The sequence below is a fragment of the Mytilus californianus genome, unplaced genomic scaffold (assembly GCF_021869535.1).
Source record: "Mytilus californianus isolate M0D057914Y unplaced genomic scaffold, xbMytCali1.0.p SCAF_5, whole genome shotgun sequence".
NCBI lineage: Eukaryota > Metazoa > Mollusca > Bivalvia > Mytilida > Mytilidae > Mytilus > Mytilus californianus.
In genome coordinates, this window is record NW_026262701.1 from 7095717 (window position 1) to 7121285 (window position 25569).

At 32.5% G+C, this 25569-nt stretch overlaps 1 protein-coding gene across 3 annotated transcripts in view; it reads right to left on the minus strand.

The window, feature by feature from the left end:
• Nucleotides 1-24843, minus strand: part of LOC127701549 (hypoxia up-regulated protein 1-like) — a 35174-nt gene extending 10331 nt beyond the window's left edge. For 2 of the 3 annotated variants that reach the window (XM_052205474.1, XM_052205473.1), the window contains exons 1-21: nt 24737-24843; nt 24086-24150; nt 23401-23465; nt 22782-22813; nt 21044-21122; nt 20249-20403; nt 19462-19538; nt 18304-18432; nt 15824-15928; nt 15446-15518; nt 14902-15088; nt 12570-12704; nt 10506-10588; nt 10084-10216; nt 8325-8512; nt 7831-7972; nt 7357-7408; nt 4805-4890; nt 3071-3202; nt 1170-1355; nt 728-834 (exon numbers count right to left, since the gene is read on the minus strand). In XM_052205474.1, coding sequence (XP_052061434.1) covers nt 728-834; nt 1170-1355; nt 3071-3202; nt 4805-4890; nt 7357-7408; nt 7831-7972; nt 8325-8512; nt 10084-10216; nt 10506-10588; nt 12570-12704; nt 14902-15088; nt 15446-15518; nt 15824-15928; nt 18304-18432; nt 19462-19538; nt 20249-20403; nt 21044-21122; nt 22782-22813; nt 23401-23465; nt 24086-24143 — 2204 coding nt within the window. In that variant the 5' untranslated portion in view covers nt 24144-24150; nt 24737-24843. The remainder of the gene's footprint in view (nt 1-727; nt 835-1169; nt 1356-3070; nt 3203-4804; nt 4891-7356; nt 7409-7830; nt 7973-8324; nt 8513-10083; nt 10217-10505; nt 10589-12569; nt 12705-14901; nt 15089-15445; nt 15519-15823; nt 15929-18303; nt 18433-19461; nt 19539-20248; nt 20404-21043; nt 21123-22781; nt 22814-23400; nt 23466-24085; nt 24151-24736) is intronic. The other variant, XM_052205475.1, reaches the window with a different exon arrangement.
• Between the last annotated feature and the right edge of the window lie 726 nt (nt 24844-25569).

The window sequence follows — 25569 nt, forward strand, 5'->3', positions numbered from 1 at the left end:
GGAAGCTTGTAATACAATTTCAGAAAGATCCATACACTTTCACACAAGTTATTGTCATAAAACTAGAAAAATGCTTGTTTTTTGCCCCTTTTTTGGCCCCTAATTCCTAATATTTTGAGGCAATTACCCCCAAAATCAATCCCAGCATTCCCTTAGTGATATGGAACCTTGTGGTACAATGTCAGAGAGATCCATACACTAACACACAAGTAATGTCTGGAAGTTACAAAAATGCTTATTTTTGGCCCCTTTTTGTCCCCTAATTCCTTAACTGTTGGTACCATAACCCCCAAAATCAATCCCAACCTTCCTTTTGTGGTATTGAACCTTATGGTAAAATTTCATAGAGATCCATTCACTTAAACTAAAGTTAGAGTGCGAAAACCAATGTGTCTTCGGACGACGCAGGACGACGCCAACGTCATACCAATATACGACCGCAAAATTTTTTGCGGTCGTATAATAAATGTGAGGGTTTTGAACATTTAACACATTGCCACGGAATAGAAGTTCCTTCATAATATAAGTTCCAAAAGGAAAAAATATTCTGGAATATTATTTCCACAGGAATAAATATTACAGTAAATGTTCCTAACGGAATAAATGGTATAGAATATTCGTTCCAACAGGAATAGATATTATGACATTGTTTATAAAGTTTCCAGTGGAACTTCTGCTAGGCAGAACAAATATACGTTAACACACTCCTACACCCCTCTGTACTTACTTTTTCCTCATAACTTTCATTAAGTCTTTGTTCACTTCTGGGATATCAAAAGATTCTATCTTTGTATCTATTTTCTCCCTGACAACTGTTACATTTGGCTTTTTCTCCTACAAATATGAAAAAGATATGAAGATTAAGATCAAAAAAATTTTCCTCATTTGGAATTACATAAACAAAATTCCCATTGTCATATAAAAGGCACATCTGAAAGCAAGTGATGAATGTCATTTCCAGAACTCAAAACGGCAACTTTCAATTGATTGATTGATTTTTAGTGTTTAACGCCACTTTCAACACTATTGGCTATTTTGTAGAGGTCAATTTTCATTAGTGGAGGAAGCAAAACTTTTATATGGTGTAAAATGTTAATCTTTCAATAGAAAGTACAAGTTGGTGTCTCTCCTTTTCTTTAACTAATCTGGATCACTTCTCAACATATTACCTTTAAATCAGCTTCAGTTTTATTTTGAGAATCAGTTCCATTAAGTTTATCGGTGGCATCATCAGTCTTGTTTTCACTTTTTTCTTCTTCTTTCCCTTTCTCTGTCTTTTCTTTCTTTGTTTCATCTGTTTTCTCTTCTGTCTTGTCTGATTTTTTATTACTTTTATCCTCCTCATCTGCTGGTACCTACCATCACAAAAGACATTTATTAAAATAAAGTTCTAAAAACCTACCACTAAAAAAATATATTTCTTACAATAAAGTTCTGAAACCTACCAGTTAAGACATCTAATTCATTACTTACCTTTATTCAAACCAAACCTGCATTACTGAAAATTTGAGATTTGTTTATTCACAAAATTTAACTTACAATCTAAGATTTTATGCAACTTTCAGTGACTAAAATCATGGTTCGAAAACTTTATCCTATTTTTTTCAGTTTAAAAGAATTTGTGGATTTATATATATCTGAACTAGAGGATTTCATTTTACCAATACTAGCCAATAGATAAGATATTTTAACACTTTGGAAAAGGAACTCTCCATTTGTAAGAAAGCCATATTATAATCTATTCCTTGGGATATATTGTATAACATATCTAAGGAAAGCATTCTGAGAAAACATTGTTTTGTCCTTATTTTAGAAACCTGCTTTAACTTGAATTTCTAGTACTTTATCATCAATTCTGCAATAAATAGATATTTGACATTAAAATCTTCAACTCTGTACTTCACTTGATTGATTAAATGATTTAGGAATGTCCTAGTCAGTCACCTGATTATAACACAGTGTTTGAACACTTACAAATATATCAAACATTTTGTTGGCTTATGCTGACTTGTCTTATTTAAATTTCACATTTGAGAAAATGGAAAACCTTTATTATCATACTTAAATTTTCTTTTCATGAACAAAACATTGAAACAGATTCTGACACAGAGGTGCATGCTAATAACACATTAAAACAAAACCAACATTAACATAGCAATGAATTCATAGCTCCACATAAACTCAGGTTTTAAAATGTATTTGAGCTAATTTCCTAATGATTATAGATTAAGACTGGTTGGCTTGCTTGCTATGTTTGTATAAATGATTGCTCAAGCATTGTAATTAAGATTGACATCTGCAAATAATATAAGTAGGCGGAGTTAAACCTGTATATAGTTAAATTTGATTATTTGACAATGTCCAATCAAATCTAAATGTATACAGGTTTGACTCTGCCTATTTATATTGTTTGCAGATGTCAATCTCAATTACAATGCTTGAGCAACCATTCATACAAACAAAGCAAGCAAGCCAACCAAAGTCTTAATCTACAAGCATTAGGAAATTAGCTCTAATTCAATCATTATAAAGTTCTTTGAGGATAAAAGAGTGGGAACACATACAGAACAAACCTATCACCTTCCACCCAGATATAAAGATTGTTGCATTTTAGGTTAGCATAACAAATTTGATTGATTATAAGTTTTTGCTTTATGCGGCATCAGCATACCAAGTGAGAAAACTTAACACTAATTCAGTAAATATGAGGGACACGAAATATCTTTTGTAACATAAATACTGATAACGATCACTCATTTTCAATATCTGGCAATTCAGATTAAATGTTCATCTTTTTAGGTTAGGGCTATTCCATTAAAATGTATGTGGGAGGGTAGGAAGGGAAGTTTAATTATTGAATGTGGGTCATGGGTCTTTTTTCAGTATGCATCTATTACCATTATGCAAAGTTATCTAAAAAATGGTTCTTGGTTGTAGGGATATTTTGATAGTCCCTTCCTACCCTCCCACATACATTTTAATGGAACAGCCCTTATATTCTTTGATAAAAATAAAAATGCAACAAACTTAAAACATGACTACTGTTAAATAATGCCTTATGATTGAGAACCTCAGATTGTTTCTCTTTTTTGTCTTTATCTCCATTTTCTCTTTGTTTTTTCTCCTCCTGTTTTTCCTGGTTGGATTCAGTTTGATCTGGTTTTGCTTCCTCACTTTCAGCCTCTTTATCAGAATTTTCACCCTTCATGTGAAAGTGAACATGCAATAAGTGTTAGTCCAAATCACCCAAAAAAGTGTCAGTAGTAAATAATAAAAATAAAATAAATACAGATGCTTTGTATAATAAATCATGCCAACGAGTAAATAAAAAAGAACAGATTTTGAAACATCAAACAATATAACTAACACTACAGAGACAACACTTTTCACTGGTTCTTTAACTCATTTTATTTCATGTATGAAAAACAAAAATAAAGAAAAAATTTCTGTTTCTCTGGTATGCTTGCAAAATTGAAAAATAAAAGAAAGTACACAACAGAAAACAGAACAAGAGGCTCCTTAGAGCCTGAATCCCTCACCTGGCAAAAATACTAAAAATGGGCAAAAATCATCATTTATAGACCTAAATCAAGAATGTTGGAATGTTTGGCACTTTGCCAAAATGTAATTTATATAATGCTTTTGTCAAAAATAGAATAATTAAAAGTATGGGTCACCAAGCTTTTTTCAAGCTCCAGGTTGTGCAAAATAGTCAGATTAAGTGTGGGTTATTCATGGAATAAATTACTTCGCCGAGCGCAGCTGGATACGACCGCAGAGGTCCAACCCTGAACAGTTGGGGAAAAAATTGACACAATATTCATGCTTGATACAGGTCTGAATTTGGATTGAAATTAAATGTTTGACACATAATAGGTTTCTGACACAGAATAACTGTAGTCAAAGAACTTAGAATTGGTTATATGATTTGAATTTATATTCAATTTTTTGCTTTTGTGCAATTCACTATGCTGTTGCGAAACCTTGTGTTTAAATTTCATAGATTTCTATCTACTAATACTAAAGTTATTGTCCAGAAACCAAGTGTCTTCGGACGACTATGACGTGATACCAATATACGACCACAAAATTGTTTTGCGGTCGTATAAAAAGCACTTTAGAAAGAAAATCAAATGATAGATAAATTAAAATAATAATATCAGAAGATAGCTCTTATAATGTGCTTTCAGAAAATAAAAATTTGGGTCACCATACTTGTTTTCTTGCTAATGGTTGCAAATGATGCCTTAGATTTTTACTCATATAAGCAAATTTGCATGCAGAAATTCAAATTGTGTTTTCAACTTTTCAATCAAAAAAAGAAATTCTAATGATTTGATAACAAGTAATTTAGGTCATCTACCTTAAGGGCAATAACTTCTATAAGGAGTCAATTGACAATTTCGGTTATTCTGACTTATTTTTAAATCTAATCTTGCAGATCAAGTTTGCTGTTTACAATTTCTCTCTACCTATCATAGTTTATCAAGATAATTGCTTAAAAAGCAAGAAAAGAGTAAAAAAACAAACATCAACATTAAAGGGCAATAACTCCTATTAAGAGTCATCTGATAATTTTATTATGGTTTTCAAGATTATAGACTGAAGATTTTTCCTTATGTTCTATTTTCAAAATGGCTGCCCTGTTGGTTGATTGATAGGAACAAAAAACACACTTTATACTAGATACCATTGAGTTCATTCATTTCAAAAAGATTTTAAAATTTTTTTCCAATGATGGATGCCAATTGACGACAGTAGCTCAAGAGCTAAAAAGCATAGAAAAAAATCCAGTCAGTGTTACCTCAACTGGTTTTTCTCCTGTCTCTTCTATCGTCTCTCCTTCCTCCTTTTTACCACCAAATAGTCCACCCAGAGTATTTCCTAATTCTAAAAAAAGATCAATAAGATATTTGGATATGCAACTACAAACAAACCTCCTACTTCTGTTTTCAGAAATGATTATTACAATTCTATTTAGTTTCCTTTAGAAATATAAAATTACAAATGCATCTTTATGGAATATACTAGCTTTAAAATATGACAATTTGTAAAATACTTGGGACAGTACTTTGGATTCCCAGTCAAAATCAGTCTTAATTCAACAATCCATTTGTAAAAAGCTAAGGTTTAATATCTATTTCAACACTTACCATAACCTAAAATAATTAATATGGGTGTATGAGGGGAAAAAATTGATGTAAAGAGTGTTCCTAAATCTGCTTTATTAGTAATATGTAGCATTGTTTAATAAATGTTGATAAAGATGCTACATCCCTCCCATGTGTGTAGGTTTCTTAATTCAATAGATTACAAGAAATGATTGTAACAGGATGCTGTTACGAAGTCTCCCAAACGAAGCTCCCATAATTCGTAATTCCCAGGGTCACCTGACATTGGGCAACGTCCAGTGAAAATTGGTTTGGTCCAGTAAAGTTATATGCATTAGTGATGCCTGGGGACTAATCTTATATATCATTCAAATCATCTTGGCATGACAAACCAGAATATATATGGTTTAGGGGTGGGGATCTCGACCATTTACAAGATACTAGAACATTGGGGGTGGGGAGGCACCCCTGGGGACTGGCCCTATACGTCATTCAAATGTTTATTACATGACGAACAGGAATATATATGGTTTAGGGGTGGGGATCTCAACCATTTACAAGATATTAGAACATTGGGGGTGGGGGAACCCCTGGGGACTGACCGTATATGTCATTCAAATGTTCGAGACATGACAAATAGGAATATATATGGTTTAGGGGTGGGGATCTCAACCATTTACAAGATATTAGAACTTTCTCAAATGGCAGGGGGTCGGGATGACCCCTGGGGACTAACCCTGTGTATCATTCAAACCATCTTCGCATGACAAACCAGAATATATATGGTTTAGGGGTGGGGATCTTGACCACTTACAAGATATTAGAACTTTCTTAAATGGCAGGGGGTGGGGGTGACCCCTGGGGACTAACCCTGTATTTCATTTGATGTGCTTTATCATGACAAACCAGAATATATATGGTTTAGGGGTGGGGATCTCGACCACTTACAAAGATATTAGAACTTTCTTAAATGGCAGGGGGTGGGGGTGACCCCTGGGGACTAACCCTGTATTTCATTTGATGTGCTTTATCATGACAAACCAGAATATAAATGGTTTAGGGATGGGGATCTCGACCACTTAGAAGATATTTGAACTTTCTCAAATGACAGGGGGTCGGGATGACCCCTGGGGACTCACCCTGTATATCATTCAAACTATCTTAGCATGACAAACCAGAATATATATGGTTTAGGGGTGGGGATCTTGACCACTCACAAGATATTAGAACTTTCTTAAATGGCAGGGGGTGGGGGTGACCCCTGGGGACTAATCCTGTATTTCATTTGATGTGCTTTATCATGACAAACCAGAATATATATGGTTTAGGGGTGGGGATCTCGACCATTTACAAGATATTAGAACTTTCTCAAATGGCAGGGGGTCAGGATGACCCCTGGGGACTAACCCTGTATATCATTCAAACCATCTTAGCATGACAAACCAGAATATATATGGTTTAGGGGTGGGGATCCTGACCACTTAGAAGATATTAGAACTTTCTTAAATGGCAGGGGGTGGGGGTGACCCCTGGGGACTAACCCTGTATTACATTTGATGTGCTTTATCATGACAAACCAGAATATATATGGTTTAGGGGTGGGGATCTCGACCATTTACAAGATATTAGAACTTTCTCAAATGGCAGGGGGTCGGGATGACCCCTGGGGACTAACCCTGTATATCATTCAAACCATCTTAACATAACAAACCAGAATATATATGGTTTAGGGGTGGGGATCTCGACCATTTACAAGGTATTAGAACTTTCTTAAATGGCAGGGGGTGGGGGTGACCCCTGGGGACTAACCCTGTATTTCATTTAATGGGCTTTATCATTTAGAACATTTTCAATTAAAAAGATTGTGTCTATCACAAACGGTTTTCAATTTATAATCATTTGAAAATTTAAAAAAATAAAATCCCATAGGGTTCTATAGTAAAACCCTCTTTTCTTTTTGCCCCTCAAAGTACCCCTTTATAAACCCCATTGCACAAACAAAACCCTGATTGCACCACTAGACATGTTAGTCTAACATATTGTGAAACCCTAAGTTAATCTGACAAGCGGTTTTGGAGAACGGGTGCGGACAAGTTCAAATTTAAAAGCAGCGGAAGAAGAAGAAGAAGAAGAAGAAGAAGAAGAAGAAGAAGAAGAAGAAGAAGAAGAATAATAATAATAATAAGAACTGAGCAAAAACAATAAGTCTTCCCAAACTTCGTTTGGGAGACTTAATAATACTTACTTGACCATGTGGATTCTTCTTTTTCTTCTTCCTTTTCAAACACAACTTCTACCTATAAAGCAACATTTTTTATTATTTACAGTGCTGTTTACAGGAACATACAACAATATTATACAGAAGTCTAGAGTAAGTCACAAATGTACATTAAATGTAGTTTTGGAAGTAAAACTGAATATTTTAAAAATATTTTCCTGTATTGCCATTGCTTGTCAGAAGAAACCCCATATCAAAAACATAGGTGTCAACACTCCTGATATTTTGTCGAAATTTCCAGAAAAGTCTGCTCTGGGCAAGTCTTCCTTCTTCCTAAGAGAATACTTCTTACTTATTTTTACAAAAACAGGTACAAAATTTCATGAACATCATGCTGTAAACCGTTGATACATATTCATTTATCCTAAAAAAAAATGACTGGAATAGCATGAAAAACTATCCCAATTATTTACCAATTTTTTTCCAATATTTAATTTCTACCTGATCCAAGTGAAGTATTCCACTTTCATCCAGTCTGAAATGTGCTTTTACTCCTTTACTATCACCAGATTCCTTATGTTTGGTGAAGGCATCTCCTACTCCTGATAGTTTAAACTTAGCAAGGGATGGATCTTGGAATGAACTGGAAAAATATGAGATGGCAATGCAAGTTTTGAGAATTCCTGATGAGGTAAATAAGGAACACGCTTCTGACTCCAGAAATTTTCAAATAATAATTTTATTTTATAGAATTCATTCTTTTTTATTGTTGCATTTATCATTTATAAACATGAACAATACAAAATTGGTATGAATAATTCAAACAGACAGTAAATTTGCATAACATTTACCTATGTCATCTTAAAATTTAAATTTCTACTCCATATCTGATAAATCAAAGGTATTTATTTCTTTGTGATGAATGTTTTCAACAACAATGCCATCAACTCAATTATGAAATGCAAAAGTAGAAAGTTTGATGAAATGCATCTTACCTTTTGTCAAAGTCTGATAGGAAATCAAGATCACCATAACTGACATTGAAATCAAAGTCTTTTAAATGTTTGCTGAAGGTCATGACCTTTTTCTGTGGGTAAGGGTTCATTCTGTTAAACAATGTTCTCTTAACTACCCTTTTACTATCACTGCCATCTTCTGCAAGTTTGTGCTTCTCAAATTCAACCTATGAATAACATATTAAAACGTTCATATGATTTTTACATTTCATGATGATAGAGAAAAATGTAGTACAGGTAAATTTCTCATGTTATAGGTATAAAGATTTTTTTAACCAATTTCAATGTTTTCAAATAACATGCTTGCCATAAGATCTTTAATGTTTAAAGTTCCATTTAATTTTCGACAGCTATAAATAAGTGCATATTCATCTACAAACAAGTAAGAACAAGATGTGACAATACAACACAAATGCAATACTTTTGGCCTTATTCTTAAATATACAATGCTTTTATAAATTACATGAAAAGTCAGGACACCACATTACTATTTGTGCAATATAAGTGAAAATAAAGGGATAATTACAATTTAACACTTTCACGCTTTGTTGATCTGTTTACCTGTATACAAGATTATTGGCACGTGCTAGCAAACAACAAATGTACCTGTAAATGCCCTGATATCGATTTTATTACCATTACAGTCAAGGAATAAAAATTTTGGCGCCAGAAATATCTCAAGAAGCTGTATTTTGTTGCCAGATGAAATAAAAATCGCAATTCACAGCATTGGTGAAGCCCAGCGCAGTCCCTGTATCGCAGGATGACAATGACAGACACCAAGTGATGAGAAAAGCTCACCTGGCCCAAATAAATATCATCAAATCAGAACTAATTTCCTTATTAACCTACAATTTTTTTGCATTATTTCCGGAGTGTAACATATATAATTATCAAGTTAAATACATTATGTGAAATCATTTGATAATGAATTGGCTTGCATTAAACCTTAATGGTAAACAAACTTCTATTTCCATGGGTTTTATCGCATTAGCGTCAGCATTTCACGCGATCAATTGCATCATATTTAAATGTTGATTCTAAGTCATCATTAAACACCCAAGTACCCAAATAAAAACCAGCACCATCTGCGCAGACATTACAAAAATTGAACAGGACAGAACAAATTAGGAAATGTAAGTTTAAAACCATAATTCCATCAAAAGTCTCCCAAACTCCATCTGTAAGTTATAATTAAACATTACTGTACCGACGCCCAGTTGCTGATCTTTAGACAATACAAACAAATTAGTCTAGATAAATACAATTTTCAAAGATAAAGGGCTGTTTTTCCCTAAAGTCAGTCATTTGGAACAAAACACTGATGTAAAAATCAGATCAATATCAGCAGGCATAAGGAAAAAAGATACACTTGTAACCCTATAAGTCCTGGTCACTTAGTGGCAGGGGCATACAAATTGAGAAGGCAGTCAGTCTGTTGAAACCATCTTTGGTCCGTCAATCTTGACTGCTTAAATTAACAATTATATATTTATCAGTATTCTTCTGAGTTTTGGAATGTGACTTCAAATGCCTTACATTTGTAACTTATTTTGAATTTTATTAATATTTTGCGCTCTGACAAAAATCTGTTTTAGCAGTGACTAAATACTAATTGCTGGTGAAATCTGATTTTCCGTAAAATTTATTAAAACATAATAATACAATCAAGTCTTTCAAGAATAATTTAAACATTACAAACAATGAATGGTGTCTGTGATATAAATTTAAAACTTACAGTTATAGGATAAATACTAGCTTCCTTCACACCAAATGTTTTGACTTTGAATCCTTTTCCTAGATATGCAGCTTGGTAAACAGCACCCATTGCAGCAGCTTCATCTGTGTTGATACTCTTTCCTAGTTCTGATCTGTAAACAGGAAATATGTCTTTCGTCAGTAAAACTATGTTTCTCAGTGCAAATCTACTTTTCTAAATTTGCTTTGAACTTTTCTCCACTCATAATTTTTGACTTTATTGACATTAAGGATGTTGAGCTGCACTTTCATGCTACTTCATTCAATTTCAGGATTTGTTCTTGTATTTGCCAATTAGCATCTACCCCAGATCATATCTTTTAATCTACAGTATGTTCTAATATGCTTTTGATATAAGAAGAAAAGGCTTAAATATGCATGTTATACTAAATTTGTTCTCACCTTCCGAGATATTTTTTTAGTATTTCTTGTACTTTTGGAATTCTGGTTCCACCTCCCATTAATATAACATCTTTGATTTCTCCCTAGAATGAGACAATGAACTTGTACAGGAAGCTTACAACACATTATCAAGTCAAAGGAATCCATATAATAACTTCCATTGTGATAGCACAAAGACCTGCATGTAGCGACAAATGTCATAGCATAACTTCTGAACTAGCATATAATTATATCTTGGTATGCACCAGACTTGCAGCTAATTATCTGGTTCAAATAGGACTGGCATTCTCTAACATGACCATAATATTACATACAATATGAAAACATTGAATTTATTAAAATAAACTTTACTACATACACACTATCAAATTTCTTCAATTGCTATTCTTAAAAACATTTAACTTCTTCAATACCACAGCTCTCGTAATTTTAATATTAGGACAAAAAGACTTAATTTAAATAACATTATAATGTTAAGGAGTAACCATTGATTTTTACTTGACATGGATTTATAAAATTTTCATTGAATTTTAAGACCATTTTTGTCCTTGATTTTTATTTTGGTAAAAGACAAATCCATATTCAAATTCCTTATCCAGGACCTAATCATGTCTTTAGTGTACCAAGATGTGCAATGATCAGGAATTTATGTAAACTTCATGACACTAAAAGCACTTCTGAATTATTGTTCCAGAAAAAAATTACAATGTAGCAATTGAAGATACTAACACCGTACTCAACTTCTGGATAATTAAATTAATATTCTAGATATCACTAAATATTTGATAGTACATAATAGTTTTTTACAGTAAGTTTTACAAAAACAGCATATATCCAATTTATACTTTATCTTTTTTTAGTGTAAACCACAAATAATGAAAGTTCAATAAACTTCAGGTCAAGAAGGGCGAAATGTAGTTTCTTAGCAATGTGAATTCCGACGAAATTTTCAAATGAAAACAAGACTCAACACACATAGGCTTATATTAGATAGTTGCACCCTTTATTTTTATTTTGGTATATTTCTACGCTTTTTACCAGTGCTTCTGTTTTTTTCTTTTCAATAAATTTTCCTTATCCAGGACCTTATCACAAATTCTTTAGTGTACCAAGATGTGCAATGATCAGGAATTTAATGTTAAATTCATGACACTATAAACATTTCTGAATTATTGTTCCAGAATAAAATTACAATGTAGCAATGGAAGATACTAACACCGTACTCAACTTCTGGATAATTAAAAGGAGTAATACCACCATTTTTTTTCCCTATCAGTCTTTGTTAATCCTTTGACCCCCAAGCCTGCCTGTAGTTGTGATTGCAGGGAGTTCAACCATGCAATTCATGGTCCATAAACTCTTCCCAGATGTGTTTTTAAGAAAATATGACAACCTTAATGCCTTTCTTAAGAGTTCAAAATCGTAAAAATGTGAAAAGTAGCCAAAATCAGGTGGGGTGGAAGTCATTTGATGGCCACTACGGTAATGGTATGGGCAGTAGGTATTAACTATTATCCTAAATACATGCATAGGTGGTACAGGAACACAATAAATGTGGCTTCCATTAACAAAAAGTTCCATTTGGAGCTACTGTGTTTAGAGACCTCTTATGTCAGTATACTATTACTCTATACTCTACAAAAATACTTATACTTTATAATAAATTATGGAAGCAATCATCTGATTTTTTTTCTGGACAGGGATCAATAAATTTTTCAATTAATTAGTGTGACCATTTTTGTCCCTTATTTTTGGTATATAGGTATAATACTATGCATTTTTACCAGTAGCTTTTAACCAAAACTATTTTTTTGTTTCTTAATAAATTTTCCTTCAATATCTATTATATTATAGTGTACCAAGCTGTGCACTGATCAGAAATTTATGTTAAATTCATGACACTCAAAGCACTTCTGAATTATTGTTCCAGAATAAAATTACAATGTAGCAATGATAGATACTAACACCGTACTCAACTTCTGGAAAATCATCATATACATAATTTGATTAAGGGTTTATTCAGACTGAAACCTGATAATTTTTTCATATAAAGTGTAAACTTACCAAAGTTATTTGTGAAACTTTAAGAGCTTCTTCTATTGGTTGTGTGACTTTTTCAAATAAATCTTTGGACAATTCTTCTAATTCTTCTCTTGTTACTTTTGTTTTGAAGTCTATTTCTTCCAATAAGCCTTCAACCTATAAAGCAAAGGACATTTCTTTGAAACGACATCTTAAATACACAACTGTTATTTCCTTTATTCAAGGATCAACTTAACACCTTCCTAAAATAGTTGTTATTTAAAAAGATTGTTTGCAAATGCAAAAACATTGACTAAATAGTGCTCATATTTACTTTTCATGATCAGAAATTCAACTCTGTCCTTTGTAAATGAAATCACACAGTCTCAGTGTTTTCAAGACATCTGGATCAATCACAATGTCAAAAACAAAGACTCTCCAATAATGCAACAAGATTTCTAAATTGGTCCATTTTTTTTAATGTGTGAAAATATTAAATTTCCACATTCCTCTAATGACAAAGATAACTGTGATAAATATCAGGATAAACTACAACATGTACAATTAATAAAATTATATCTATACTACTAAAATAACGAGGTCCAATTTGTTAGCCAGCATGACGTAATAATTCAGCAATTTTTCCATTTGTAAAGGGGCATAACTCTAGAACGGTAAAAGTGACACCACCAAAATTCAAACTTGACCTGTGATTTGTGGTCATAAGCATTGTGTATAAATTTCATAACATTTGGTTCAGGCAAACTAAAGTGAGAGAACGGAAACGAAAAATTCAGCAATTTTTCCATTTGTAAAGGGGCATAACTCTAGAACGGTAAAAGTGACGCCACCAAAATTCAAACTTGATCTGTGTTTTGTGGTAAGGGCTATTCCATTAAAATGTATGTGGGAGGGTAGGAAGGGACTTTCAAAATATTCCTACAGCCAAGAACAATTTTTTAGATAATTTTGTATAATGGTAACAGATGCATACTGAATAAAATGCTTCGCTGAGCGCAGCCTGATACGACCTCTGAAGTCGAACCCTGAACAGTTGGTACAAATTTGGACACAATATTCAAGCTTGATAGTCTGAATTTGGATTGTGATCAAATTTTGACATAATATAGATTTCTGACACAAAATAAATGTGGTCAAAGATCTTAAAAATCTATTGCACAATACTGTGCAATTGAAGATTTCTTCTTGAAACTTTTCAAAAATTCAAAATTTTTCAAAAAAATTATGAATCCTCTAAAAATATGGGAAAAAAAATCCCCCTTCGGTGGAGCAATAACCCCAAAACTCGATCCCAGCCTTTCCTTTGTAGTATGGAACCTTGTAGTACAATTTCAGAGAGATCCATACACTTAAACACAAGTTATTGTCTGGAAACTAGAAAAATGCTTGTTTTGGGCCCTTTTTTGGGCCCTTATTCCTACATATTTGGGCAATTAACCCCAAACTCAATCCTAGCCTTCCCTTTGTGATATGGAACCTTGTGGTACAATGTCAGAGAGATCCATACACTTACAAGTTATTGTCTGGAAACTAGAAAAATGCTTGTTTTTGGCCCCATAACCCCTAAAATAGATCCCAACCTTCTACTTGTGGTATTAAACATTGTCGTACAATTTCAGAGCAATAGAAATACTTATACACAAGTTATTATCCTGAAACTAGAAAAATGCTTGTTTTGGGCCCTTAATTCCTAAACGGTTGGGACCATCATCCCCAAAATCAATCCCAACCTTCCTTTTGTGGTATTTAACCTTCTTAATAAATTTCATAGAGATCCATTCACTTAACCTAAAGTTATTGTCAGGAAACCAATGTGTCTTCGGGCGACGACGACAACAACACAGACATCATACCATTATACGATCCCAAAATTTTGCGGTCGTATAAAAAAGACCCATGACCCACATTCAATAATTAATCTTCCCTTCCTACCATCCCACATACATTTTAATGGAATAGCCCTAATAAGCATTGTGTATAAGTTTCATAACATTTAGTTGATGCAAACTTAAGTTAGAGAACGGAAACCAATTTTGGGACGTACGTATGTACGTACAGACGGACAAGGGTAAAACTTAATGCCCCCTCCGCTACAGCAGGGGCATTAAAGGATTATAAAATGTCATTTTTCATATCAGACCCTTCATCTGCCCTCGTTTATGATGTCATCCCTGGAGCCTTTCGGCTCTTGGGCTGATATCATGACCTAGGGTGGATAAAGGGTCCGATATGAAAAATGCCATGTAATGATCTATACTTATCACATGGAAACCAATGTGTCTGTAGATGATACCATGCCATGACACTTCAATCAAAATTTATTCTGGTTATGCAAACAAAAATTTCAACAAACCTGTGCAAAATGGGCGTTGTTTGCACTTAAAACTTTCTTTAACTTCTCAGCTTCTTTAAACAATTTTCCCATCGATCTCTCATTAGTGAATACATCTGTTTTCGTCTTTTTCTGTTCATTAAATACTTTGGCCAAATGTTTCCTTAATCTCAATGTTATTTCTGTGCCTCCCAGTCCTCTGTCAAAACTAAAATCAACAAAAAGGGGAGAAAGATATTAATGATGCAGCATTCAAAATTCAACACAATGATAATATATATAAAAGCTTGTAAAAGAACAATACTGGAATTTTATTTGATATTGATAACATTTATTTTGATATTCCTGTAACATCTTCAAAAATTCTGAAACTATAGGATACACCAGACACAACTCTAAATTTTTATTACCAAATTACTGGATTATAAGCCAATCAACAGATACCTTGAATTAAGATACACTAAGGTGTAGAATCCCTAGCATATAAAATATATGATATGCCAAAACACATAATTAACAGCGCCTGGTGATGATTCATGATTGATTAGGTATAGAATCAACTTACCCTACTCCTTTAATAATAAGCTGTGGATTGGATTCCAATCTTGTTCCTTCTTTCACTTTTGTAACTTGGTATCCTGTAAGAAAATAAACCCCAAAATATGTTACCTTTCAAAAAGTTATGGCAACTTTTTTATCATAGGGAGTTCTAAATTGAGGCCAAAAAAAAAGAAAGTACCACCTTTCCTGTTTTTCCAGTCAGAAAAAGGTCATTGAAGTTTACCTCTAAGCTCCTTTAGTTTAATACCAGTTCACCCAAATTAAATGCTCCTATCATATCATATGGCTGATATACATATTGGAAAATTACCATTAACTTTAAAATTAAAATCTATACTTTCATCCCCAGTAATAAACATTAAACATTGTGTAAAAAACATACCCACTATAGTAGCTGTGGTACTAGTAGCTCCCATATCATAAAACATGTAATATTGCACTGTTCCATTGAATTCTTTCCTTCTGAATACACCGTAGTTTAATGCCACTAAAACAGAAACAAATCAAATAAGGCCAACCTTAAAAATATGTTTGTTTGCAGTTTTCCGACTGTACCTTCAGACTGCAGGGTCGGTAGGTAGGAAAAATATTTTATTTTATCAGCCAGAATAAAGTGTAAACAAGCAGTTTAACACAAACCAAGTTTCTTGTGAAGAAAAAACATTTTAAAACAACAAACACTGAAAACCAACATGAAATGAACAGGCATTTTCAGGTAAACACCTTTTTAACCAGAACTGAAACTTAAGATAGTGTCATTATACAATTTATGACATAAAATAATGGTATTATGAAATACTTGAATACTTATAAACAAGGAATGACTAGAATTGTTGTAAAGAAACATATTCATTGACATATATGCATCTTTACTAGAATGTTTTCATGAGTAGAGTATTTGCATCAGAAAAATGTAGATATTAAAGATTCAAAAGACAATTTAGGAGTGTGTTAAAAAAAAAATCAACCATTGAATCTTCCTCAATTGAAAAAGAAGACAAATTAAGAAAAAATATATTAGACATCTTACTGTTATAAAGGTTATATTTGGAAAGATATTTTGATGCCAGGCTTTAATTAAAACAAACAAAAATCTAAGACTAGCTTTGGGTTGAAATCCATAGCACCCCATTAAAAGTAAATGGTCTGTACTGAAATGTTTTGTCTGCATAACAAATTGGCAGCATAGCTCCTAGCTAAGAATTCACACAGGCCACACAGTTTGGGTATATTTAATATTGTAAGAGAGAGAATAATTGCAATGAGTGGGACAGCCCCCCTTATCCTAAAGGATCATACGCATTGCAATCGAAGATAGATTTGATACAGAGAGAATATATTTATTTCTCAAGCCAACCATTCATTTTCTCTACATCTCTGTGTAGTTTGTGTGGCTTCTTATTGATTTAACATTTCAAATGCGTCCTTCCACCGTACAGGCGTGTGTACAAATTACAGGTACCATGAAGTCACGGAGGAGTGGTTTCATCTTTGTCGTCTTCACGACGATTTAAAGAAAATATGGCATACTTCAGGCTGCTGTCGAATTGTTGAACCACTGATATTGGTTCCATAAAGTCAGTCTCAAAAGATTCTGTATCCGATTTGTTTGAGACAGAAACGGTTATCGTGTTGGTTTTATCATCGTCAATGATATCATCGAAGACATCATTCCGTGTGCAATTCTGCCTGAATCAGTATAAACAGTTTACTATGAAACTTTTCTGTGTATTATTTGTCTTAAAATTGAAAGAAGACTCCTCCATGACTTCGTGGATACCTGTAAACAATCTCCATGTGCTTTACCAACAAAGGGTCCAATGAACGCTTGACAGGAAGGGAAGAAAAACCGAACTTCATGTAGGCCAAAGACCACAATTAATGAGACAACGAATATAGTTCCTTTTAATTAGAGTGTATTTTTTCTTAATTTTTTTTCTTTCCCTTCCTCACTCATTTCTTAGATTTTTTTGGATGGAAATGAAAGAAGAGAGGTGAAATAAACTTTTTGATGTTGTATTTTAACTGATTTTGATATGGAAAGAGTGATTAGGCCAGGTGCAAAAAGGTGATATTTACAGTTTTCGGAACATCTCTTGACTTGTCCATAGGGGTATGGATGTGTATTAGCTAAATTTGTAAGATGCTGGGGAGCGATATTTCTGAATGTTTGATATATGTTTGGACTAGTACTGTACTTTACACACACAAAATATTTGACAAAAAGAACCGGTGCATTTTTTTTAATGAAACAAAACGTTATAAAGAACTAATAGAGAATTTTGGTCTGTGGCCTGTAATTAACCTAGACTTGGAATCAATTCCGGAAACGCCCCGAAATTCCGGATCGAGTCAATAGAAGTATTAAAAATAAATTCTTCAAATTAAAAGCAATAAAATGTTCACAGTCGGGCGGATTTTCGAAGGTCGGTCGGTAAACTGCAAACAAACAATATTTTAATTTAAGCCTAATTGAAAAATCACTGTAAAGAATAATATCACATGTAACTATAAATAACTCTGAATGTGCAAAATATTTGACATTGAAAGGCAGGCGAAAAATATGAATGTATACCACAGCAACTCTCATGAACAACACTTGTGAAAAACACTCATGAACAACATTCATGAACATGCATTTTTTTTTTTAATTTAAAAATGAACATTAAATGTTGGAAAACTCGTACTACGGAGACTACTTTGCAAAAATTTGTCCAAAATAAGAGTCAACTTTTAGTTTCGAAAATTAGAAAATAAGGATCTGCATTTTAAATGTTTGTTCATGCTAAATAGAATCGTATTTGCCCTAAGTGAATGATAAGATTAATGATGGTAACATTATTATGTTTGAGTCTCACTAACCAGCAGCATTGTCACTAAGGAGTTGTAAGACATTCAAATCAATCAGTTCAGCTGCTGATAGAATACTTTTCCTTTCAGCTTGTGTAAAATAGGCAGGTACTGTTATCACACAGTCTTTTATAGACTGATCTGCAAAAAAAAATCAAAAACTTTATCAATTACATTAATCAATTCAAATTTATGCTTTATAAAGTCATTGTTCTTAACCAAAATCCTTATTTGTTATATTTTCTAAATTATTTCCAGTACTAACTTCAGATTTGAACCAAATTCAGATTTCACAATATTTGTTATTGTGTTGTCAATGATCTTTCACTGGCCATTCCAATTTTTTAACAACATGGACGCATGAATATTATTTCTGCGGAAGTTTGTAGCAATCCATTGCTAAGAACATTAAAAATTAATTATAGCAAGTGCTAATTTTTTTTTAGCTCTGTTAAATTAAATTACACATTTATTAAGTAAATATAATCTGTAAAAAGTTCACACTAGTGAATTTGAACTACAATTTTTTTCTGTTTTCCGTTTGATAGATTTTTATATTGTATGGAATTAATGAATTTAAATCTTTCACCAGAACATACTCAAAATTCTACTATTTATAGTGGAGGCAGAAAACAATAATTTGCAGTGATAGTTGTAAATGTCTGAGGAATTAACATGGTGTTTCTTTGTTTACTGCCCTGATATAATATATACATTCAGAGGTTATCCACTACACATAGTGGCAGATGGCAACATGTCTCTTTATAAAGTGGAATGCCACTAAAAATATCATAACAGTTTATTTAACAACTTCCACCATATATAGTGGCAAATCCTAAATCCAATATCATGTTTGTACTTGAACCTACTGGATTGTGTTTTGCATGCAGCTGAGCTATTTCAGTCATGTTTATAATGGGAGTATTAAATATATAAGTGTAAATATAGACAAACCATGCTTTGTTAGACCATAAAATTATGTATCAAAACTGTTATAGGAAGATTAATCTGATGCTTATTAATATACAACTACAAAAAAATGATTTACACATCTTGGTGGAAAATGCCTAGATAACTGATATATTTAACATAGATGGAAAATCAGAATGACTAAATGATTGGCATAAATTCATACATATGGTGGCTGGGATTTAAAAAACAATTTCATACCTGTAAATGTTTCTGCATATTCTTTGGCTTTTTCTAACAGCATTGCCAGTAGTTCTTCTGGACTGTAGAAAGTCTCCCTAAAGAATAAAGCAAAAAAAATTGATTCATCAGTGCATTTGAATCTCATTTGTATTCTGAAAGTGTAGACAGACGTTGCAAACTTGTTTTAAATGTCTAATCAACATGAATTTATATAATATATCACTGAATGTTACCACACCTTAACATTATATCTAAACTCTTTTCACCTTGTAAAACATATGATATTTGGTTTCCTTGTTTATGTTTGATGTCGCCAATGCCTTATGATTGACCAACTACCTAACAAGGCAACATTGTACTACAACAATCAATTTGTTAACATGAAAGAGAAAGACAATCAGACTAGCCCAAACTGTTAAAATGGCACCCAATGAAATTTTGATGCTCATGACTAAAGGGTTAGACAATGTCAGGGGATACTCAACATAAACAATTATTTATGATTGTGTTTATCTTAAATATACCAGTTCCACAAAAGCTATAAAAATACTTGTTTCCTCTGTAGAAAATAGATACCAATTCAAGAACAACAAATCTTATACAAAAGGGAGACAACTCATGCTACATGTATGTTATCAGAAAGAATAATTACCAATTAATTTTTTGTGTATTTAAATGTAACTGATTAAAAAATAAATGGTTGTGTATGCTGCTTTATTACAACTGTAAACTAATAAACATAAATGAATGCATGAGAGATGAAGAAAAGTCAATTTATCATTTTAATATAAATCTGACAACTCACTCATCAACTTTAAACAGAACTGTTCCTCTTTCTTCATCCTTGACTAAATCATAATAAGGGAACCTTTCTTTGTAAAGCTTAACATCAGCACTATCAAACTTTCTTCCTACTATATTGGTTAAGTACCAGAAAGCTTTCCTAGGAAACTTCACAGCCTGAAAAATAATGTTTTTATTATCAAAACTATATCACATTTGACTAACACTTTCACCTAGTCATTTCATTTCAGTAAACAGTTCTAGCCAGATATAAGAGGTAATATAAATAAAACTTATACATTTTTTCATTCTATGGATAATCACCACAGAAAAACAGTGGTTTAAAACTTAAGGGATTAGCATAGAATGTGTAGGCTGAACCATGTCGTCTCATCACAAGTAATCAACAATCCCTAATGTGCTTTATTACATGTTAACATTAGACAGGAGGGTCGGAATTAAACATTTAAGTACAGATGTTTTATAAAACATCAGCATGAAACCTTTCTGCCTAGTAATAAACTTAATAAAATTTCAGAGAATCAAATCTCGACATGTACTTTTCTTTTTACTTTTAAGTGACAATTTTCCATTAAATACATATTTGTGATGGTTACTAGCTTCAAATGAATTATGTAAATTAACAGGAATTGAAAACAGCCAATCCTTAAATTTTCACAGTACTACTTCACAGGAATGAAAATAATTTGCTTCAGATTAAGATTTGGACTGAAAAACTATGTTGAATTATTGTCATAGTAGTTATGTTAAAATAAATTATTTGGTATTTTTTCTGCAAATGTTACAAGTCACTTACAGTATTCTCTGCCTCTTTTCCATAAAATCTTTCCCCATTTCTTAGTGCTACTATTGTTGATGTCTTTCTGTCAGATTCCCTTAATAAACAAATTAATTTATTTCTTTAAATGGTTATTATGACATTATTCCATGAAATAAATACTCAGCACTACAAATATAAAATTAAGAAGATGTGATATGATTGCCATTGAGACAACTCTCCACCAGAGACCAAATGACATAGAAGTTAACAACTATAGGTCACTGTAAGGCCTTCAACAATGAACCAGTGTTCCAGCTAGGATTTCAAAAGGGCAGGGTGCCAATCCTGAAAAAGGGCATTTAACGCGTGATATGATAATATGAAAAGGGCATGTTTTAATAAAGATTATAATCAAACATTGTTTGTTCATTGAATGACTGGTTATAAATATACAAGAACAACATCATTAGCCCAGAGAAAAACTATCTTTCTACTTTTTAGGCTGAAAACTTATCAAGCAGCTTGTGACACAAGTTTTAAATCATTGCTTGGCACAGTTAAGCTTTATATACAGTATTTTTTGAAAAATGTCCTGCTTCATTCTGTTTCTATGGTCTGACACACTTTACAAGTTTCACCTTTCTACCTTTTCTGTGCTTAATGGCAATACAGCACAAAACAGCTGTAAATGCACAATGTTAGGATATAGTGAACAGTGAAAATTTGGATTGAAAATAAAAAATACAGAAAAAGATGACCAAGGCACCCTACCAACCCTGCTACTAAGACCCTCTTTAACTTTTCCCATAACTCAAAACACCTAAACATATAAATTCTAAAGCCAGAAGTATGAAGACATATTTTATAATATCTTAGTAGGTTACTCAATGCTAGGAAAAAATAAGATTGAGTTATCTTTCTTTATTTGGGTGTGCTCCTTCTTTGGAGGATAATAAACAGTACATAGAAGATGTAAACACGATCAACAATATGGCGGCCGATTTTGTTATTTTCGTATACAAAATGAAGGCAGTCAATGAAAAATACGTCTTAATTTTCTATTTATTTCACGGAAAACAATAAGAGCAATGTTTTTAATGAGTTGATTATGGTTTTAGACTTTCTGTCAATTACGTTTTCTCCATGAAACTACGGTAAACACTGTTAATTGTGCCCAAGATGTATGAACATCTCTTCAAGTTCAAAGACAAATGCCGACTGACCGATTCTATTTGAATGAATTAATGTTGATGATCATTAAATGACCCATCCGATTAACGGATACCTATAACAACAGATTATGACACCTGTTGTAACCGTTGATTAGCTTGGGGTCGTAAACAAAGTCATATAATTGTCGCCGGGTAAATTTTCGTAATTGGCTGATCATATCAATACGAACAAAATAATATACCAATCGATCTTCAAAAAAGGCAGGGCGCCCTGCAAACTGTAAAAAGGGCACAGGGCGGCACTCGGGAAAGGGCGGGCGGACCGCCCTGTGAAAACGACCTAGCTGGAACACTGATGAACAAACCTGCTTTCTGCATATTCCAACATTAAAAAGTCCAATAAAAGCAAACTATTTGTGTATGTAGAGTCCTCTATTAATTTCCCTCGGTTAACTCAAGAAAGAAGATTAAACATACTTTCAGGTAAAAAAATCTCATCATATATTTTTGAAAAACAACTCTATGTAAAAAAAAAAATAAGATTTAAAGTATGAATGTATATGACCAGGTATATTATATATATATAACACACTTCAACTTACTCATTCAAAACAATTTCCATAGGAACCCCGGGCTGCAAAGAAAAAGAAAAAGTGATATATTTAGTCTAAAAGTACATTTATTTATACCTTAATATATAAATCGCAAAATTCACTCAACAACTTGTAATGTTAAGCAAAGTGAGCCATACTTCATGTAGTTGTACTAGTGACTAGGAGTAATACAATATAATTTTAAAAACAGGTGTTAAATTGCTAAAGGTGATCAATCATCGCTTTCATCTTGTACAATTTTTTCATGGTTTTCAATCAAAAGTTTTTTTTTTATAAAGACATTATTGACATTTTAGTGACAGTAAATCAAACAGTGTTTGGTACAGTAAAGGCTAAATCATTATATTACCTCCAGTAAAACTATGCTTGCTTAAAAATGATCGCAGTGAGTTTAAAAAAGCACGAAAATATAATAGACTTATAAAATAAAACTTTTTTTAGAATACAGCAAACAAAGGTGTTTTACTCCTGAAAAGTAAGATTTTCACACAGCATAACATAAAATGATTGACCAAATATTTAAAGATTCAATACAAGTAAAGTGTATCAAGGAAAATTACCTTTAGTAACTATAGCTATCAAAACAAGAGTACTAAGAACAATTTACCTTAACAATAGCTATTTTCATATATTCACTGCCCAAGTCAATGGACATCACAGCATTAAATCCAACTGAAAAACAAAATAGGACATTTAACCAATGTACAATTATGAATATCACTGCAATATGTTATTTATTATTTGATTTAAACAATGTTTATTTGAGTTTGTCAGTCAACTTAATATTATTTACTGTATTTGCTATACATTTAGTAAACCCATCATAGTACATAAAGATAGTACAATCATGGACCCTTGTTGTTTCATTTTAAGTCATTTTGTAAGTCAGGATTATATGCTTAATACAGTAGAAGAGGCTGCTCAACAACCCCAGCATTTGAAGATTTATCCATTTCTATAGAAATAAGGAAGTATGGTCATGACATAAAATAACTTGTGACTTGTGATTGACATCTTTCCATCAGAGACCAAATGACTTAGTATATAAAATTATGATTGATCATTAAAACAATTTTTTTAAGCACTTTTTAAAGAATTTGTATCTTACAGAATAACTAAAAAAAAATTTTTTCTTTTAGGCTGAGCAAAAAGTAGTTACTCAATTGTGACAATATAGGTCTTGGTAACAAACCCAATATGTGGATTTTACAGCAATATAATTGATTTGATTTGATTAGGTCTTTTCTAATTCATTCTTGCACTTAATCCTTGTTTTCTAATGAATACATTACCTGTATACGAAGCCATACATATCAACAGTGACACAGCTATCAATAGCTTTAGTGCCATTTTTTTTCTGAAATAAAAAAAAAAATATCAGAATTTGCATGCAGTTGTCATTACCATTCCTCTGATTATTTTTCTCAAACAATAAGATACATGTTTAAATCACTGTGGTTTTCCAACATTGAGGAAAATCATTGTACCCTTTTAAGTTTCAACATAATTATTTGAACAAGGAGAGTAGCTGACACTTATGTTATAGGATGATACCATTTCCTGCAAATGAATGTGAATATGATGGCATGTATTCAGATAATAAGAATCAAATCCATAACCAATATAAATTATCTTCTGGTGCTAAAAGACATGTACAGCACCTACCTTTTAAAATAGATATTTATGACATCTGCTGATGGTATTTTTCTATTTTTATCTTATAAATCCCTTATAATTTGACACGAACTAAGGAAGGCGTCAAAGCAAAAAGTTAGAATAGCCTTCCAAGGAGTCACAAGTATTTGGACTATCCGATATATATGTCTGCTGTACTTGGAAGTTTAACAGCTGATCACACGTGTTTTGACTTACTGACAATGGTTTGATAGATATGAACTAAACTGATTTTTTGCAGGGATTGTATGTAAGTAAATAAACCTTACCAATCCTTTTTCTTGAAACTTTTACAATGCTTCTTTCAAAGAGTCGTGTTTGAATACTAGAAAATTATGTGGACCGGCGACCTGGCGACACGCGATTGGAGAAATTAAAATCCGAAAATGCGCAGATAGTTAATACACGTAAACTTCCGGGATGTCTAATCTACGTTCTATAACGGTCTGACATCGAACTAATTACGAACCATTATTTACTTATTTACATTTATTACGACAAAGTGAAATGGACCTTTCGCATTAGTTCAAGGTCACAGAAGTTTTTTTTTATCAGGTTCTGCCTGATTAGCTCCTGAAGTTATTGGTATCAGCTCAGTATTTCGGTACTGAAATAATTTATAACATACCTTTTATATATTGTCCCTTTTATAAATTATACTATTTGTTTGGATTTCAAACTAAGGTTCCAACTCACGTTCCGACTCCCTCAGGCAAAGTTGACCTTAGAAGGATTTGGCTATTATTTCGAGGTCCCTTTTGGTCTTATAGCTCTTCACGTGTTTCGGTTCTTATACGTACAACACTAGTTGGCTTTCATGGAAATACTGATTTCAACTCCGGGCTTTGAGACGCGCTCGACGACGTTGAGTCCATAAACAAAAGCGCTTTTAGCGCATACATTTTTTAAAGTGTTATTTTCATTTTTTATTTTATGAAGAAATATAGTATTTGATAAGACACGAAGGACAAAGAAACGGGGATAGGTCACTCAGTCACATTTTTCAGCTTGAAAATATGTGAATAGGTGGGGAAAACTATCAGAAATATATGATAAGTAAAATTGAGAATGGAAATGGGGAATATGTCAAAGAAACAACAAC